Source organism: Spea bombifrons, chromosome 11 (genome assembly GCF_027358695.1).
Source record: "Spea bombifrons isolate aSpeBom1 chromosome 11, aSpeBom1.2.pri, whole genome shotgun sequence".
NCBI lineage: Eukaryota > Metazoa > Chordata > Amphibia > Anura > Pelobatidae > Spea > Spea bombifrons.
The window spans coordinates 34,442,989-34,461,654 of NC_071097.1; the positions used below are offsets into that span (position 1 = coordinate 34,442,989).

General features: G+C 45.0%; 1 protein-coding gene across 1 annotated transcript; it reads right to left on the minus strand.

The window, feature by feature from the left end:
• Positions 1 to 970: 970 nt before the first annotated feature.
• On the minus strand, positions 971 to 18,364 carry LOC128468323 (microtubule-associated protein futsch-like). Its single transcript, XM_053450011.1, has 15 exons — positions 18,107 to 18,364; positions 11,480 to 16,237; positions 11,041 to 11,098; positions 9,152 to 9,234; positions 7,908 to 8,152; positions 7,049 to 7,209; positions 6,666 to 6,818; positions 6,339 to 6,468; positions 5,987 to 6,061; positions 5,445 to 5,534; positions 4,724 to 4,878; positions 3,929 to 4,135; positions 2,280 to 2,350; positions 1,907 to 2,011; positions 971 to 1,366 (listed from the first exon to the last, which is right to left on the minus strand). Exons 2-15 carry the CDS (start codon positions 16,224 to 16,226, stop codon positions 1,209 to 1,211), a joined length of 6,438 nt encoding a protein of 2,145 aa, XP_053305986.1. The 5' UTR covers positions 16,227 to 16,237; positions 18,107 to 18,364; the 3' UTR covers positions 971 to 1,208.
• Between the last annotated feature and the right edge of the window lie 302 nt (positions 18,365 to 18,666).

The following is an 18,666-nucleotide window of genomic DNA, read 5'->3' on the forward strand; positions in this document are numbered from 1 at the left end:
GTATAATTTTTTTATATATTTGACCAAAATAGCCCTGTCCTGTTTTGAGGGACACAGCGTGCCCTTTCTATTTTCCAAATGGGATTTTTTTTCTAAAACCTATGTCCTATTTGGGACTGTTTAGCAACCCGCAGGCTCAAAATACCCCCACAAAAATATATAGTTTTGGAGTGAAGACAACCCAGCGTTTCACCAGAAGCATCCATCGTGCAGCCATTCGGTCGCCAGTCTCTGGCAAAGGCAGCCGTGACGTTAATTTCCGTCGCTTTTTTCCACGTTTCTTAGGGTTGTTTGCACAGATTACACGTAACTGCGGAGAAACCCACCACGGTATATGGAGCTGCATCTCCGGATTACGGAAATACTCCGCATGCGTGGGCTTTTCATGGGTTTTGGAAGTTAGGGAGCACACCACGTGACACGCTCGCTTTACTGCGCAACAGCACACAAAATAAGGCAGAGTAGACATATGGTGAATAAAGGGTTAAAACACAGTACTTTACACTACACAAACATTTTAGATGAAACAGTACTTTTCACAACAATGACAGCCTTTCGGTTCTCCAGTGCACCTGCTTTTGTGGGCCACAACTCCCGCAAATCCTTATCAGCCTGGCTGAGGGTGATTGGAGTTGCTATCCACGAGAGTTATCAGCCCATTTCTAACAAAAAAAATGTTTATTAAGCGTGTAATGTTTGTTGTTGATTTTATTGATTTATTTGCAGGTTGGGGGGGGGCAGCTTGCTGTGGCATAATGTCCGATCCCCTACATGACAGCAGGGATCTGACAGCTTTCCGGTGTGTCCTTAAGGGGTTAAACTTTTCTAAAGCTGCTAATCAGTCTGTGAATGGAGCATTGCGCTCAGTAAACACAAGGTTTCGGTCAATTAAGGAAGTCTCGCACGGTCACATCTTCACGGAGAACCGTCGACTGGCGGTGTGCACAGCGCTACTTTAATGATGACACAATTGTCGAACATTGGGCATTTTATTAAAAATATAAATACAACTTTTTTTTTAAATTTATAGTTAAGATTAGGTTATTACATAACAGATGAGAAATTTACATCAGACACTCTGCAGAATATCTTTAGCAATTGTCACCTTGGAAATGACCCCAAGTGACGGGAAAAGAGGCGAAAGCAATGCACGGAGGAGGCAGGTGGGTCAGCCGAGGGTTGCGTTACTCCGGGGCCCGTGGCGTTTGTCACTTGGCGCTGTACGGTTGCAGTTTTGCTCTGGCCGTCTGCAGCCTCTGCTTTTCCTCCAGGTTTCGGAGACTGGCGATGGGGCCGATGGATTGTACGTGAGACTCCGGAAACCACCCCGACTGCATATCCGAGAGACGTACGCCGTGTAACCATCCTGCGGGAAAAAGACGCATCAGAACCAGGCTTGTCACCGAACAAAACAAACACCAGAACCGGTGGCGAGAAGAGACCCGGGTGCTGGGGTAATAACTAAAACTAGACGACGAAGAGGATGGAGGCAGATATAGTCCGGTAATAAGATGCATCATTCACCCTGCTCTCCAAGGGTTAAAGGAGACCCATTGAATTTGCCTCGAAAGTTTGAGGGCCCCCCCCATAGGTCTTTAGAGGTGATGGTGAATGTCACTGGGTAATAAGACGAAACTGAGTTAACCTCACAGGGCTAAAAACATTTTCCTGAGTGCAAGAGCACCGCCTTGTGGTGAAGTTGTGGCAGTGCATTGCTTCATATATTTGCAGATAAGCCCCTTCCCCCTGCAGCGGGGAATTGGGGTATTTTCTCCATTTTTTTCAAATTGCATTCACCCAAATTTTGCATGTCCTCGGAATTAGGAATGGAACAATTAAATTTAGCAGACGGTGTTTAAAGTGTAACTTTCAGACGTGATGATTGACAGTCACACGCAGTACTCACCGTCCTCGCTGCGTTGCGTCATCATGATGATATCAGCTTTGTCCAGTGACAGCTCGTCGTTTTCTCGTGATTTGTAAGACTTCAAACACTGCATCTGAGACAGGCCTAAAAAAATGTTTTATAGGCATGAATACATTTTTTCCACCCCACTTTAAACACCCATTGCCTTAACACAACTCATTTAAAAACAGCCAATTAATGCTTGCCACTACTCTTTACTTTTTGACCCCAAGTTGGAGAACCTGAATTGTATGTTTTTCTATGAAATTCACTGCAATGCCGTAATGTAGACTTTTTATTGCATGGCCTTATACGCCACCACTGCTGAACTTCCCATCAACGCCTGCGAAACTAAAAGAATCCCCTCTCTCACCATGATATTTCAGGAAATCCGTCTCCTCCTTGGGTGGTGAGAGAGCCAGGATCCACCTGAGCTTCTGGCTCCTAAGAGAGGAACACATAAAACTGTTAAAAGGTGACAGTGAAGCATAGCATGAAAAGCGAGAGATTACTGAGCAGGACCCTAAATCCATGCCAAAGTATACCAACAATCAAAGGTTTGGGGTCACTCGGCTGTTTTTATGCAAACAAGGAAATTTCTGGCTGTAACATAATTACAAAATGGTTTCTAACCATCAATTAGCCTTTTAAACTTGGATAAGCGAACACAACGTGCCATTGGAACCCAGGAGTGATGGGAGTGATAAAGGGCCATTGGAACCCAGGAGTGATGGGAGTGATAAAGGGCCATTGGAACCCAGGGGTGATGGGAGTGATAAAGGGCCATTGGAACCCAGGAGTGATGGGAGTGATAAAGGGCCATTGGAACACAGGAGTGATGGGAGTGATAAAGGGCCATTGGAACACAGGAGTGATAAAGAGAGATTCCATTCAAAATCAGCTGTTTACAGCTACAATAGTCATTTACAACATTAACCCCGTCTGCGCTGGATTTCAGGTCAATTTCTTGTTATTTTAAGTGACCCTTAAAGTTTTGGACGGTAGTGTAAGCCACGGCGGACCTGCACGCTACAATGGGGAGTGAATGCGAGACGCCGTGCGCAGCCAAGTACCCATATTATGAATAAATTCGATGTATTACTAAAGATAAAATTAGAGGCTCCTCCACCGTCACATTATTCTTACACATTTAGTTTTGGGACACGTTATGGGATAAATCTTCACTTGCTGGAACTGAACGGTAACATGAAACTGATTCTCATGTAACACAGATAGCAGGATAACTGTAACCGGAGCCTCCGAACAGACCCACAGCTTCAGTTCTACCCGTGTATAACACGCAGGACACAGCCAAGCACTCAGGGACCCCCCGATAGGACACATTTTCTAGCAAAACCACAAACAGATAAATGTGATATTAGCTGGTGCACAGAAGCTGGTGACGTGCCAAGATCTCTTTATAACCAGGGGAGGGCTTGCAACTTCTGGCCTAGAGGGCAGGTAAAGCCAGGTGGCCCCATCGGCCCCTTGCCCCTCCCGGTAGCTCACATATTTACACACACACTCATACATACCAACACAAACTAACACACATTCATGCTAACACACACACACACGAACACTGTCATACTATCAAGGAATTCATGTTCAAGATTGGATATGTCCATTGTGAACAATTCTGTATAAAGCATAGTTAACTCAGATACGGATGGCTGTAACATTAGCCATGTCACTAAGTTAAAGGAGCGAGACGACGTTCCAGAAATCAGCCCATGTTAACTAAACACGACCAGCTCAGCCCTACCTACAGGGGAAGCTTCCCGAGGTCCTCCCTATAGAGGTTTGAAGGTTCAGCTTCCTGGCAAACTTCTACTTTACAAATAAACCCATGTCACTACCCCCCCGGGTGTAATTGGGGCCCCCAAACATTTAGCAAGTCCAGAACTCTGCATGCGCTGAAAATGGCCTTCAGTATGAATAAATTATCCCCTTATTAAAGAAATACAGAACCATCTACTCCATGCAGTCTGATTCAGAGTGAAAATCCAAGGCTGGTCTTACTGTGTCTCCGTACGAAATATGTATTCGATCTCCCTGCCTTCCTGAGCGCTCTCGCGTCCCACGCCGGAAGTTTCCCGCGCTCCAGCAGCGCTGTCTCGTAGGAAGACACGGAAAACATTTTTCTGGTTCCCGTGCAGTTTCATCTCACACCTTTCTACGCGCACGTCAGATGCATGGGCGTAGTCAAAAACCACGAAGCGACCGCCCCTGCGGAGCAGAAACACAAAGTCAGCGCTATTCTATCTGAAGAAGGGACCTGTGAGCTCCTGAAAGTCTGCGTAACTCCTACATTGACACAATACAAAAAAAAGGTATCTTTGACCAAAAAACAAAAACATACAAGATCCAAGTATCCAGTTATAAGGAAGTAGTGTAGAAATTATGTATTAACCTTTTGAGTGCCAGAGGAGGCGGCAGACGCAACATACAAAAACAGCATTTGACGTTTAACTGCTTAAATATCACGTGGAATTGGATCTCATTAACACAAATCCTGGGGGTGAAAAACAAAACCAGCAGTAGCCAAATTGCAGCTCTCCAGCTTCTCTTCTCCTTCAAACCCTAGGATTAGGAAATGTTTGATTCTGCACATTATTACTGGGGATCATGGGAGTTGTAGTTCACAACAGTTAAGGAGATAAAGACCTAGCACACCTAAAGAATCACGTTTCTAAAAAAAAAGAAAAATCTTGACAATCGAGCGCTGTAGGGCACCGATAGATCGTCCGAGGAAAGACAGACCTATTGTTTGTCCTCGGGTCTCGGGCTATTGCCAAAAGATATGTTTAGACTCACTCTCTCAAACGAGACAGCAGGAGACAGTCATTGAAGAGATGCAAGTAAACAGGCCGAGTTGTGACCTTCCACTTGGAACTGAGAGAGTTGAATTCCAGCGATGAAACCTCTCCGTGTTTAACGAGCCGGCGAGACTGCGAGATCAGGGGAAATATCTGCGAACACAGAACAGCAGACAGTGTTAATATATTATGAGTAAGGAGACTAAATACGGCATTGGGAGCATCACTCCCATTACTCCCCACTATCCAAACAGCCAACAGAAATCATTCTTATTCCACATCAAATGTTGCCTCATTCACATTTTTTAGGGGGGAATCATATAATCTGCCTTGCTGTCATGTGACAAAGAAAGACCACTAACAGGGTGTTGCCATAGCAGCAGTTTAAGACTACAAATCCATGAATAACCATTTTTCATATTTTTATGTGAAAACAACATTATGGCACTAAACATCTTCTCTGTGTTAATGTTTTTAAAAGGTATAGAACTTTCTTTTCTAGATATCTTAAAACTCTAGAAATGCCCAGCCAATGTATCTAACTGGTGCAGGAATCGGATAATAAAGGGACATGTTTGTAAATGTATCAGGGTTTAGTATGAAAGCTGACATTTTACGAGCACAGATAGTACCTTATAAATTGTGAATATCTGTCATTTTTAAGATAGGGAGGTAGATGAAGCCCCCCGTCCTCCTAGTCTGCCGATCCGGATTCTCACCTTGCATTCAAACTGGATCTTCTGATTTAGGAGAATCAGGTCCTCCGTATTTTTCATCCTGTGTACACTTTCGTTGCAATCTCTTATGAGCTGCGGAGAGTCCGGACGCATTCACAAACGCAGCGCGTGGATGGAGAAGCAGAAAGAAATTCATTAGAATCTTTGTCTAATATTTGATGCGTCTGAGAAAAGTCCTAGACTGTCACATGTAACAACTGATGGAACGTTCTAATAACAGGCAATAATAATAATAATAATTAGAACCGGGGATGCCATCAGGAATTTTCGAGACAGGTCCCAGTTACCCCGCATTATAGAGGCTGGGACCCCTGCTTGTCCGGACCTCGTACACAACACTGTCCCAGACACTGGAGAATAAAAAGGGGGGCCGCTGGATTGTGGTCTTGAACCCCAGAGTATATATATATATTCAGAATGGTCTAACTCCTGCTAAGGCACGTGGACCCTCCCCAATAAAAAGTCACGTTATCATTTGGACCCCTATGGCTTTCAAAATGTAGCAGCAAGTCCTTCCTTCTCACCTTCTCAAGAGCGTTGTGGGCCTCTGTCGCTTGTAGCTCTTCATTAGACCCAGGGGCAGAGCGCTTTAATATATTCTGTTAAAACCAAAGGCGAGAGGATTTTTGGGAGGCAGGAGCACGAGAGAAGCAGCTAAAGCAGAATAGAGAAGAAGAAGAAACCCAACGGCTTTCCAAAGGTTTTTCGCTCCAATAAGGTTAAGGAGCCTCCAGGAAAGAACTCTGGAAAGTCCTTTATCTATTATCACAAGTAACAGATTAATATCATCAAATTCTATATAAACCCATAATAACGACATTAGACAGGGATATTCAGACTCTAGCTAATTGTACACCCCGGTTACCCTCTAACTACCTGGAGGAGAAGCCGAAGTCGTGTGATTCTTTGGAAGGGGAGGATGAGGAAGGATTTTAAGCTCAGCCTCTGGCACACGGGGTCACTTTCCAGCTTCGCCAAAACTTGCTGAAATCGTGGGTTGTCAGTCCTGGTACGTGAACAAAAAATAAATAAAATGTAATAAACATCAACGCCTCATACCCAGCACTAGGAACCATCCATTAAAACTCCTTCAATTCTCTACGTTCTGCTTGTAAACCAAATTCTGAAGGCAATATTCTAGAACACAGAAGTACTACTCCCAATAAACAAAGAAGACATTTCTGTCCCTCTGTGGCTTCTTACATCAGCTTTTGGTAGGTCCTCTCCTGGTAGGTCTGGTTGGTGACATACGGCAGGTAGACTCTGCGGAAATTCGGCTCATGACTGATCACCACGTTACACACCTGGAAGTTGTACATGTTGTTCTCAAACTCTTCCTCCAAATCAAATAGGAAACTGCAAGTGAAGAAACAGAGGCTAAAATGCATCTACAGTAATGGTTTTAGATCGCTGAATGAACTAAGAGAACATGAAGACCACTTAAATCTATGATGCATGATAACACACTAACGGGGTCCACGTATCCATCTGTTGCTGTATCTACTTCTCTTATCAGTAAGGAAGAGTTTGGAGGGTAATGTTAATTGAACCAAGAACTGGGCTATTCGGGGACATGCGGTACTCACTCCGAGCTGGCGTCCCTCACTTCAGACAGACGGGAGAAGAGCCATTGTCGCTCCTGGGTGCCAAGAACCTCCTGCATCTCTGTGCTGTGCAAGAAATGATCCACCGCAATGTTTAGGCTGCGCAGGTACAGCACCTCTGACATGATCAATTCAAACTTTGCCTGAAAAACAGAAGAGGAGAGACCAAGATCAGAAAGCAGAGAGAAGCAACAAAGGTGAAAAAGGGAAAAGTGGAAGAAAAAAAAAAAAAGGGTATCAGAAACGCTGTAAGGGAGAGGCAATAAACCAACATGGGGACTGGTTCCCGATCTTAAACAATGAAAATAAAATTTGCCCCTTCACATGGAGCAGTGGGGAAAAATTTCACACAGTCTCGTCAATGGTGGAGTAACCAAAATCTGAGGAGGCGATTAGCTATTCGCTGAGCGTGATAAAGTTACAAAGTGATTTTGCTTTGATCTAAAATCATTCAGCGGCAAAAATATGCAACAATACAGAAGATCGGAGAGGGAGTAATGCTTTTACAACTGCACATGTTAGTGAAAGCGTAACTCACTGTGCGATATTTGCTGAAGAGGTCACTCGGTATCACAGAGATGGAGGCTCAATGTTTGAAAGCTGTCTGGACACTTACAAACTACTGTCAATCGACAATTATATGGGCACGAGAATTCTGTAGTGTGCCCAGAGTGCCACCTACAGGCAACATTAAGTGATGACTCCAGTCATCACTAACCTTCCAAGTTATCAATAAAAAGGTTTCATAGAAAAGCCGCCCCATAAACCGCACGGGAAATTCTCTCTGGTCCAAGCAGAATAAGACATCTTCACGTTATGTTTTTCGGAGGGAGCGTCTCACCTCCTGAAGTTTCTGCTCGTCTCGTGTCATCGACAGAAATACCGAGCTGCCCCGTATCAGCGGGATGTCCTGCCACAGCGAATCAGCCGAAGAGACAGACAGACGCTGCAGGTACGACTCCTGGGAGGACAGAGCCCGGCGCCGGAGCCTTGGTGATCCCGGATCCCTTTCCTCCGAAGGCGAATCCTGTCGTTGGATCTCCTGGTTAAGAGCAACGTCGCTGTATTCCTGGTACAGAAGGCTGGCTGGGGATTCGAAACAAAAATGTATTATTATTTAACAAAATCACACTCTTAGTATATCTGAGCCCAAAAAATTAGAAGGTTCCGTATCTGCAAGCCAAGGATCTATGTTAGAACGTTATGCAGCCATATAGGAAACAAGCAAACCAGAAGATTGAAAGTAACATTTCCTGAATGCTTAAAGCTTGCCCTAACCAGAATTATTTATTAGCGATTATTACAAAACATCTGGAAAGGCAAGGTGCGTTGTTTCTCCGACTATACAAAAGGTCTTCATCAGGGTAAATATTCATGGTGGAAACATCCAAATGGCTAATAATGGATTAAATGAGGAGAATGACCCAGAGTGCAGCAAATGCAGTTCCATGTTGATAAATGTAAAATAACGCACTTGGCACGTAAAGACTCAAAAGCATATAATACGCCAACACGGGGTCTGGTGAAGATTAGTCATTCAACATCACACACCACAGACTTTTAATCAACGATCATGCGCAATGGCTATAATTAGCAGACAAATGTAATGCACAACATCATTTCAGGGAACTAACAAGGTACAATTATGACACATAAGCCACGGCCAGGGTGGAGTGACCTAGATACAGAATATAACTGCAGATAAATACCAACTGGTCCATCTGGTCTGCCCACACCATGTGCAAAAAGTCAAAACCATGTTAAGGAGGAAAAAAATGTTTTTTTTTTGTACAGGACAGCGGCATTTCTATATATATATATATATATATATATATATATATATATATATATATATATATATATATATATATATATATATATATATATATATATATCAGTTATCTACCACCCCCCTGCTGGAAACCATTCTGTACATCATCAACAATCAAAATATTAGCCATGCTTGCCCCCTTGCAACTTTTGGACACACGTCTACGCAAAGACTGTATCGACAAACACCCCATTTTGGGGTGTTTTTAGCCCAATGAATCTTGTAATTTTAATCTTTATCCCTACATCACTCACAGGAATTAATGAACTTGGAGCGTCGGCGGTGCATGCTCCGAAGGGCTTCCGACTCAGAAGGCGGACCGCCGGGACGCTTCACCCTGAGAAGGAAACCGAGAGAAATTAGCCGAAGGAAAACCAATACAAATTTTAGAATCGGCAATGAAATTAACAAATAATATGTGTATTGTGCTTAAGAATTGTGGTAGGCCTTTCTTAACTCCTTCAGTGCTGGACTTCTCAAATACTGCGCCAACGACGTGTGCCAGCATGAGTGCGGGAAGTGCCTCCAGGTATACAAAGTCTGTCCTTGGGACTTTTCCAAAACCTCTGAGTAACTGCGGCGTTTCTAACATGTCCTAGAAGCGGCATCCAGCCTCTGAGAGCTTAGCTGAACCCACGCGTAAAAACTATACGAAAGCGGCCATTAATAGTTTGCCCAAGCTGGCAGGGCTCAGAAAACGTAACAGATTTTAGGAAGGTGCAGGTTTTAGGACTTTTGAATACAAAATTAGGGAAGATCAGAAAAAGTTTCAGATCTGCTGTAAATATAACAGCAATCGGTTACCTTGTTTCTAGAAATACAGTACCAAAAGTTTGGGATCACCTAGCAATGTCCTTGTTTTTGAAAGAAAAGCTAAGTTTGGCCATTAAAATAACACAAAATAGATCAGAAACCCAGCGCAGACTGGGTTAAGGTTGTAAATGACTATTGTAGCCGGAAATGGCTGATTTCTTAATGGAATCTCTTCATAGGCATACAGAGGCCCTTTATCACTCCCATCACTCCTGTGTTCCAATGGCCCTTTATCACTCCCATCACTCCTGTGTTCCAACGGCCCTTTATCACTCCTGTGTTCCAACGGCCCTTTATCACTCCTGTGTTCCAACGGCCCTTTATCACTCCATTAAAACAGCTGAGTGACCCCAAACCTTTAAACAGTAGTGTGCGTTTGCATCTCCTGTGGCTCAAAGAACATAAACCGCCGGGACAATCAACTTAGAGTTTCATTCCATGTGATAATAGGTCCATCCTCTTGTCTATCAGCGTTTAAGCAGAAAACATAGTAATATAAGGGACTGGGGGTTTCTCCAAAACGACCATTGAGCTTTTGAGAATCTATCATTGGTTTAAGTCAGTTTTAAGATATGACCATATAAATAGAACTTTATTAAGGAATTTATGAGGACTAGGAACGATGGAAGCTCCAGGGGGAATTTATTCTGAAGAAGCATTCCTGCAGCGAGAATGTAATCAGACACCTTTGTTCACACTTGCACTATTCTGTGGAATAAGTGTATAAATCCAGCAGGTGAGTCACGTATGTGTCACAGTCAGACAGAAAGTTGGAATGTAATATCGGAGCGTTTTGTATCCAACATTAAATACAATGTACAAACACATACGGTTAAATGTCCTTTCAATAGGCCGATCTATTACTATTTAACGTGTACAAAAACAAAGTCATGCATTTGTGTTTACAAATGAAAATGATCTAAGCGTTACAAACCCACTTTATGAGTATATTATGGGGACAGCCATGTTTCGTTAAAATGATCCCCTTCTGTTAAGTTACAGCTTGCATTTTGAGGAATCTGAGTTTCACCCCCCGAGATTAGAAATACTATGAGGGGCAGCTCGTGTCAGAAGCATCCTCCGAAAGGATTTTGTGGATTTCTTATGTGGCCTAGAGGGGCCTGTGTGAGCGTGAATGGTATGAAATGAGTAATCTGGGGATCTCCAGGAATGGAGTAGATTCTATGAGAAATTCCAGTACATTCCACTGACACGTTTAGCATAAGAAAGTAATGGAAACGTACTCCCCAAGCCCTCCGTTAACCAAAAAATCTCTGATATACTAAATATGGCAGAACTTCCCCTTTAGACCCCAAACCAAAAAGCCTACCTTAAGACAATGGATTCTGAGCTCTTTGGACCCATTTGTTTGCCAATCAACTCTTCCTCTGCAGTGAAAAAAATATATTAATAATAATAATAATCTCTTTCTTGTTCCAAAGCACTTAATCTCTTACCCATGTTTACATGGTGGCTCATTGGCTCGGGTTAGCATAAGCCAAAGTCTCTCTAACGTTTTTTCTCAACCAGATTGCTGGAGAATGGACAGTATTATGTAGTTATTATAAGCATCAACTATTAGTATTAATAATAACTGCATAATACTGCAAATTATTGAATAATAATAAATATTAATAATCTCTTCATTTAGAGCTATTAACCACGACTGACTCCCGAGCCGAGCTATATAATACCTTTTCAAGTCATTTAGATCTTCTCCCCATGTGAGACGTTCCCCTTTTTACAGAAAAACATTTCCTTCGCCCTACCTGGCAGCTGCTCGAGGAAAGGTTTATTCCCGGTTTGTCCAAAGGCCGATTCTGATTCCTCGTTAATCTTTTCCTGCCGAGTCAACGTTCCGGATTGCGGTGAACCCGATGCAGGCGCTTTGGTGCCAGTCCTTGGTACGGGGCTGATTATTCTGATTCCCTTTGAATTACCTTGCGTAGCAGGAGGAAACGTAGAACCGTGTCGTTTGCTGTCTTGGCCGGAAAATGAGTAGCTGCCTTTTTTGTGTCTTATGGTAGCCCTTCTGATCAAATGATTATCTAGCGGCCTAGAGGCCTTAGAGTCCGTTGCCTTAGAATATGCACCAGTGTCACCAACATAACGGGAAGGACGGGGAGGCAGCCACAAAGGAGAGGCAGGTGGGCCACTAGGTTGCTTTGTGCTCCTGTTTTCATTGGAGTGGAGGAGCGAGCCAGATTTACGGATGTCAGCGCCTCTTGTCAGGCCATCTTCAGGATGCAAGCAATGGCTTTCTCCTTTTGTACTTCTGTCTGTGATTTTACCTTCGCTGTAAAACCCGCTTTCCTCAGGACTTTGACTCAGAAGTAGAATGGGGTTAAATATCTGTGTGGGGGAAAAGGTGAACTTTCCCTCGGATTGTGTCTTCCCAGCAGGTGTGTTGACATCAGGTTCTTTGTAGGTATCACCATCGTCATCTTCAAGAACTGTCTGGGGAGCGGAAGATCCTGCGGGTTCCCCAATTTCAGCGTCCAGTAAAGGTGGCTGTAGAGCTGCACTCAAGAGACTTGGGGACTGCTGCGCATAAACAGACGGAGTCTCCGTGCTTGGTATTCCATCACTATAACCATCAACTGGGAAACGACTGCTCCTTAACTCCTGTGAATCATCGATGACGGCATTACTCTGCTGTCGTACTGCATTAGGGGCCACACTGCCCTCATCCAAGACCTGATCTTCAGATAAGTCATCTTTTTTCTGCAACCTGTCGACTGTCTCTAATTGGATATCGTCCACAGTCATTTCCGGGAAACGTCCCGTTCTGACTCCGAAAAACATTCTTTCACCTTCTTGTGAGGCTGTTTGGTATCTGTCCGTCTCCTGCAAACTTTCTGAAGGATCCCGTTGAAGATTGTGAAGCTCACTTTCAGATGTCGCACTCAGATCTTTTCCAGCGGACTCTGTATCTCTTTGCATCGCTGCTTGTGGATCTGTTACTTCTCCTTCATAGCTAGAGAAAGGGGGGTCTATAAGAAGTCTTGGTGGGTCGGGGAACTGTGAATATTTGGCCAAATGCTCATCAGATAAACCTAATACAACATCCTCTTCTTCTTGTTTCTGGGATTGAAGTTCGTTTGAAAGTTCCACCATCTGACCATACAGTCCCGTCCATGCAGAGGTAGCGCTAGTTAAGACATTACTTAGTGATGGTCCTCTGTCCTCGCCATTATCTTCTTGTACCCACTCATTAGCGGACTTTTGTTTCTGGAAATCCGTCTCATCCACCTTTTGCCTCAGCAAGATTAAGTCGATTCCCTCCTTTTCTCCCTCAGAATGTAGTAGATCTTTGCCCTCCATAGACACTTGCCCCACGTTAATTGGGGTTTCTTTTCCATAAGTGTCCATTTTTTTCTCATTTGCAATTTGACTATCCTTTCTACATAAAGGCGGCATATCCTCTCCTTGACAGACAGATTCTGCTCCTTCTCCGTGGAGTGTTTCATGTTGGTCCTCTCTTTTGCTTTCCATTTCTGCAACCTTAACATGCTCTCTTTCCCCATCTGTTAAATCTGTCTGTATGTCAGCCTCCATTCCACTTGCTATATCTTGGTCAAGCCTTCCTTCTTGAAGACCGGTGGTTTCTAAGTTGCTTCTTAATGTATTGCCCACCTGATTGTCAAGCAGCAATAATTCCTCCTCATGATCAGTATCACGGCCTTTGTCTACAATTTCTGCTGTCGTATCCCATAATGTGAACTGTCCCTCTCTGTCATCCTTCTCTTCTTGGGAAACGCTCTGTTTGGCCAATTGATCTAAATGTTCAGAGTCTCCCTCTTTATCTCCAGTGATGTCTCTGTTGTATAAATACCTGCAACCATCTCCTAATTGACAGTCGTTTTTGCTATACAGAGTAGCTGTCTCTTCCTCTTCACAGACTTTCAGGGAGGTATTTTCACCCATCTCTGCTTTCTGAATTATTTCCTCCCCTGCCTCTATCTCTGCTGTCACTTTCTCTATGTGGCTGAGGATGTCTCTTGCATTTATGTCATCCTCAGAACCTGCGTCAGTTCTGTTTATTCCGTCACTGGCTGTTTCCAGGCTCTGGGTGACAGTCTCTCCACTGTCTATATTATCATATGCACTCTGATTTATTTCATAGCCTGAGCTCACTTCATTGGTCCAGATTCTACTGTCTTCCGTTGAGGTTTCTTTATACCCAGTAATTGTGATCTCCTGCTGTAACACTGTCTCTTCATCCTTGTTTGCCACCACTTTAGTATTGGTCTCTTTGGATTCAGCCTTCTCCCCAACTGTCTCTTTAACCTCAGTCTCTGTCTCCTCCTTGACCATCTCTTTAGCTTCTTCCTCCTCCACAATCATCTCTTTAGTCTCTCCTTCCTCCTTGACTGTCACTTTAGCCTCCACGTCCTCCCTGACCACCTCTTTAGGCTCCAAGTCCCCCCTAACAGTCTCTTCCCTGACCATCTCATTAGCTTCCGCCTCCCTCTTTTTCCTGACAGCCTTTTCAGCCTCATCTTCCTCCCTGACCATCTCTTTAACCCAGGCCTTCATCTCCTCCCAGACTGTCTCTGTAGCCTTGGTCTCCTCCCTGATTATATCTGCTTCCACCTTTTCACCGACAGTCTCTTTAGCCTCCTCGATGAGCATCTCTTCATCCTCAACCTCCTCTAAGACAGTCTCTTTAACCTCAACCTCCACCCTAACCTTCTCTTTAGCCTCATCCTCCTTCCTTCTAAACGTTTCTCTAGCCTCATCCCCTTGATTCTGATTCTCCTCTCCAACTGTCTTTTTATCCTCAGCCTCAATCCTTGCCTCCATGTCCAGTATTGTCATGTTTAGGGCAGTCTCTGTCTTCACCCCAAGTTCCATATTACTTTCACTCATGGACTCCACACAAAATGATTCTTTACTCTGAGCCTCACATCTGTCTGTCTTTTTAGCTTCAGCCTCATCTTCCCCTCTTAACTGATCTGTATAGGAGGCCTCAGCTTCGCCAATCACAGTTTCTTTACGGTTAGCCTCCATCTTTTCCCAAACGGTCACCTTGTCAGCCTCCATTTTCTCTCCAAACGTCACTTCACTTTTAGTCCCTTTTCCTAATTCTTTCCTGGATGTCTTTTTACTGTCGGACTCAATCTCTTCCTCCTCCTCCCTGACCGCCACTCCGCTGTCCACCTCCTCCCTGACCGCCACTCCGCTGTCCGTCTCCTCCCTGACCGCCTCCTCCCTGACCGCCACTCCGCTGTCCGCCTCCTCCCTGACCCCCACTCCGCTGTCCACCTCCTCCCTGACCCCCACTCCGCTGTCCACCTCCTCCCTGACCGCCACTCCGCTGTCCGCCTCCTCCCTGACCGCCACTCCGCTGTCCGCCTCCTCCCTGACCCCCACTCCGCTGTCCACCTCCTCCCTGACCGCCACTCCGCTGTCCGCCTCCTCCCTGACCGCCACTCCGCTGTCCGCCTCCTCCCTGACCGCCACTCCGCTGTCCGCCTCCTCCCTGACCGCCACTCCGCTGTCCGCCTCCTCCCTGACTGCCACCCCGCTGTCCGCCTCCTCCCTGACCCCCACTCCGCTGTCCGCCACCCCGCTGTCCGCCTCCTCCCTGACCGCCACTCCGCTGCGGGCCACTTCTCTGACCGTCACTCCGCTGTCCGCCTCCTCCCTGACCGCCTCTCCGCTCTCCACCACCTCCCTGACCTCTTCTCTTGAGTTGAGACTATATCTAGTTCCCTCACCCCCGCAGCCCGTCTCTGTAATGATACTTTCAGCCTCTCCACATGTCACCTCGGTATCTGTCTCCTTTTTGTCAGTGTCGCTCTCTTCAGAACACACATTTTTATTTTCAGTTTTGTCCTCTAAATGTCCACTCTGAGTCTCTTTAAGCTCGGACTGCGCTCTGTCTGTAAACGGCAAGTTGTCCGCCTCTGTCATCTCTGTATTTCTACCCACGGTCTCAATCATTTCTTCAAACATAGCGTTCTCCTCGCTGGCCGTCTCCCAATCCTCACTGTCTTCACTGGCCATCTCCTTAACCTTCTGCAGCCCCAAAAACACATTTTCTTTCTCCGGTCCACCTGCCTCTTCCTCCTCATTGCTAAAAGCTTCCGTGTTTATGTCGTCGGGTACGTCTTCCTCGCCGCTGCTTGTGTCAAACTCCTCTGTTATGGCGTTATCTAGTGACCCGTCTCTTACATCACTGGCTGTACACTGGTCATGTGACTCATCCCCGATATCACTGGTTGGTGTTGGGTCATGTGATCCTTGGCCTGTGTTTTCCTTGTCATAATGGGCTATACTGGCCTCCGTTCCAGTCTTTCCAGTTTCTGCGTGTAACAAGCTGTCCTCCAGACTCTGCCGTCTCTTATCCATGAAGTTATCCAAGGAGACCATAAACGTGTCCTTCCCCTCGTGTCTTCCAGCCGTCTCCTCCGGGCCTTTTACATTTCTTGCCCGCTTCCGATGCTTTTTATCCCTGTGGCGGCGAGCGCGGTCCTTCTGCGTCTTCTTATTGTCTCCTGCGCTTTCCATGTTCACTCCATCTTCGATTAAAAAAAAAAAAGACAAAAACTGAGTCAATATCAGAAAGTTACAAAACGTAAAAACAGAACCCGACGGCTGATCGGCCCCATTTGGCCCCTGTCTAGTCTCAAACCTTAATCAGTCGTTGGTCTCGTCTTAGATTCAGGAGCCGTATGTCTATCCCATGCATGTTTAAATCCATTCACTGTATTACCCTCTACCACTTCTGCTGGGAGGCTGTTCCACGAGACCTATATGCCATTAAAAAGTTGTCTTATGGACCTATGAAGAAGTTTGGTATTTCAGATTCCAAATTCCATTACCGTATGAACAGAACAGCCGGTCCTGAATTTGAAACTTCTAAGCAAATTATTACACAAAGGAAATTTTGTCTGAAATTCCCAAAACCCGGGCCGATAGCTACACACTAGAGCCTCTAAATCAAGAACGATCTACCTGCAGCATCTGATGGTTACCAATTATATATATTCATATATTTTAACGCATTTATATTTATACTCAAATTGGGTCAAAGTCCGCATTGAGAAATAAACTCACCCCGTGACGTCGTACGCATTTTCTCATTAAAAAAAAGCGAGATCGAGGGTCAGCCTACAAAATTCACCAACAGCTACTCAGCGTTTTTAATATTGGGACGGCAGCAGGTCAAATAATTCCTTTAGCCTCTGATCATATCACATGACCCCATTGTACAGCGCGGCGGAATATGATGGTGCTATATAATTCAATAAATCATCATTTTCGGATTTTTATATATTTTTTTATAATAAAGCTGGAATTTGTGGTTCAGGAAGGAAAGAGTCTTTGTTTGTAAACAGGAGCGGATACAAAGTTGGAACATTCCAATTTGGAACTGTATAGGGTTTGGTTAACCCTTGCATGACCCGTAACGAGATCACAACCCTAGCTCTCTCTCTGCCTTCGGCACAACGCGGGAGGAAACGTTTTTTTAGGAATATTATAAACAGCAGGGCGCTCAAAGATCACCCAGTCCGTGCTGAAGGAGGCCAGTTACACAGATTTAACCCTTTAGTTTCTAATGAAAAGGCTTTTCCAGACCCCTTTTGGGCCCTGGGACCACACCACGCAGCACACACGGGAATTGATACCTGCGAGACGTGGAGTAACGTGGCTGACTTAGCACTTTATACAGAACGGAGGACATTCCAACACAAAGGAATCTGGTAGTTTTAGCGGCTGACTGAGCATTATGGGAGTTGCATATCAGAACAGTAAACACCAAGGAATTGACCCATCCATGCCCAAGGATTTGTTTACTTCTTGTAACCCAGTAGGTTACACACCTTCCTCCATGAAGGGGTTAATTGTTGCATATCTCCTGGGTGCAGCTACCCATTTGCTCCGTGTATATAAACCGGAAACCACTTATGAAATTTACGGCAAAATAAAGGCTGTTTTGGGACGGAATAAGGCAAAAAAAATGGCAGAAACGTGAGCTCCTCCGGTGGAGTCTGGTTCAGTTACGACCAAAAATGACCCTTCACAGGACAGAGCGACATGGTGACAGCTTCTCACCTTTCACCAGATACTTTAACCCATTGCTGCTGTTCTGGATGTATGTGGCATAAGTGGCGAATTTAAAGGGCTGCGTGGCCAGGGGCACATTTTACAATCCAGCATTACCTCCGACACAGGACTAAAGCCCACAACGCTACATAGTTACACAAAGTTTCCACCGGAGGTGGCCAAACCATCATGGGGATCATATCAGCTCTGAACCCACGGAGTTAAGAAGAGTCGTGGCGGCTGATAGAGAGTAAAGGTTATTTTGCTGGAAGCGTCATGAGAATGAAGACAGAGGTGGGAAGAGAAAACAGGGAGACGGGAAACGTAAAGACTTTTTTTACCTGTCCACAGTAGCGATCCGGAGGGGGGTGAAATAAACTCGCATTCCTCTCCCCCTGGTCTGGGGTCAAAGTGCGGGGGTCAGATGGCGGGAGCAGGGTGGTCTTATAAAGATATTTCCTAAAATCGAATCTGTCCAGGTGAGACAACCACGGTACGTCAGGGACACAAGATCCCAGTAGGGAGGAAGAGACGCAGTGGGGGAGGGGAACAGGTAAGACACACCTTCCAGAAGCCCCAACGTCACTGGAAAGGCAGGCAGGGACAGGTAGCGAGACAGTCTGCCAGGGATGAGAGGACAACAGGCGCACGCCTGGACGTGGGGGATAGGGGAGGACACAATCACTAAAGTGCAACCTGTAGAAGACAGAGCCCAGGTAATGATTGTGTCTACAAATATAGCTCCAAACATGTATTACACAAAACAAAAATAAACGATTATTTTCTCCACTACATCGAAATACGCACAAAAAACAGAATTTCGTGAAAGAAATCTAAACACTGCGTTCTGGTTAAACAGGCGCAACGTCCTATACTCCGCAGACGGGCAATTATATGTCAG

Coding starts and splice junctions, on each gene's coding strand:
- LOC128468323 (XM_053450011.1), bottom strand. CDS start 16,226: ATGGAAAGCGCAGGAGACAATAAGAAGACGCAGAAGGACCGCGCTCGC. Junction 9,235..11,040: donor TCAGAATCCATTGTCTTAAG/GTAGGCTTTTTG, acceptor TTTCCTTCTCAG/GGTGAAGCGTCCCGGCGGTC. Junction 6,819..7,048: donor GTGAGGGACGCCAGCTCGGA/GTGAGTACCGCA, acceptor CTTCACTTGCAG/TTTCCTATTTGATTTGGAGG.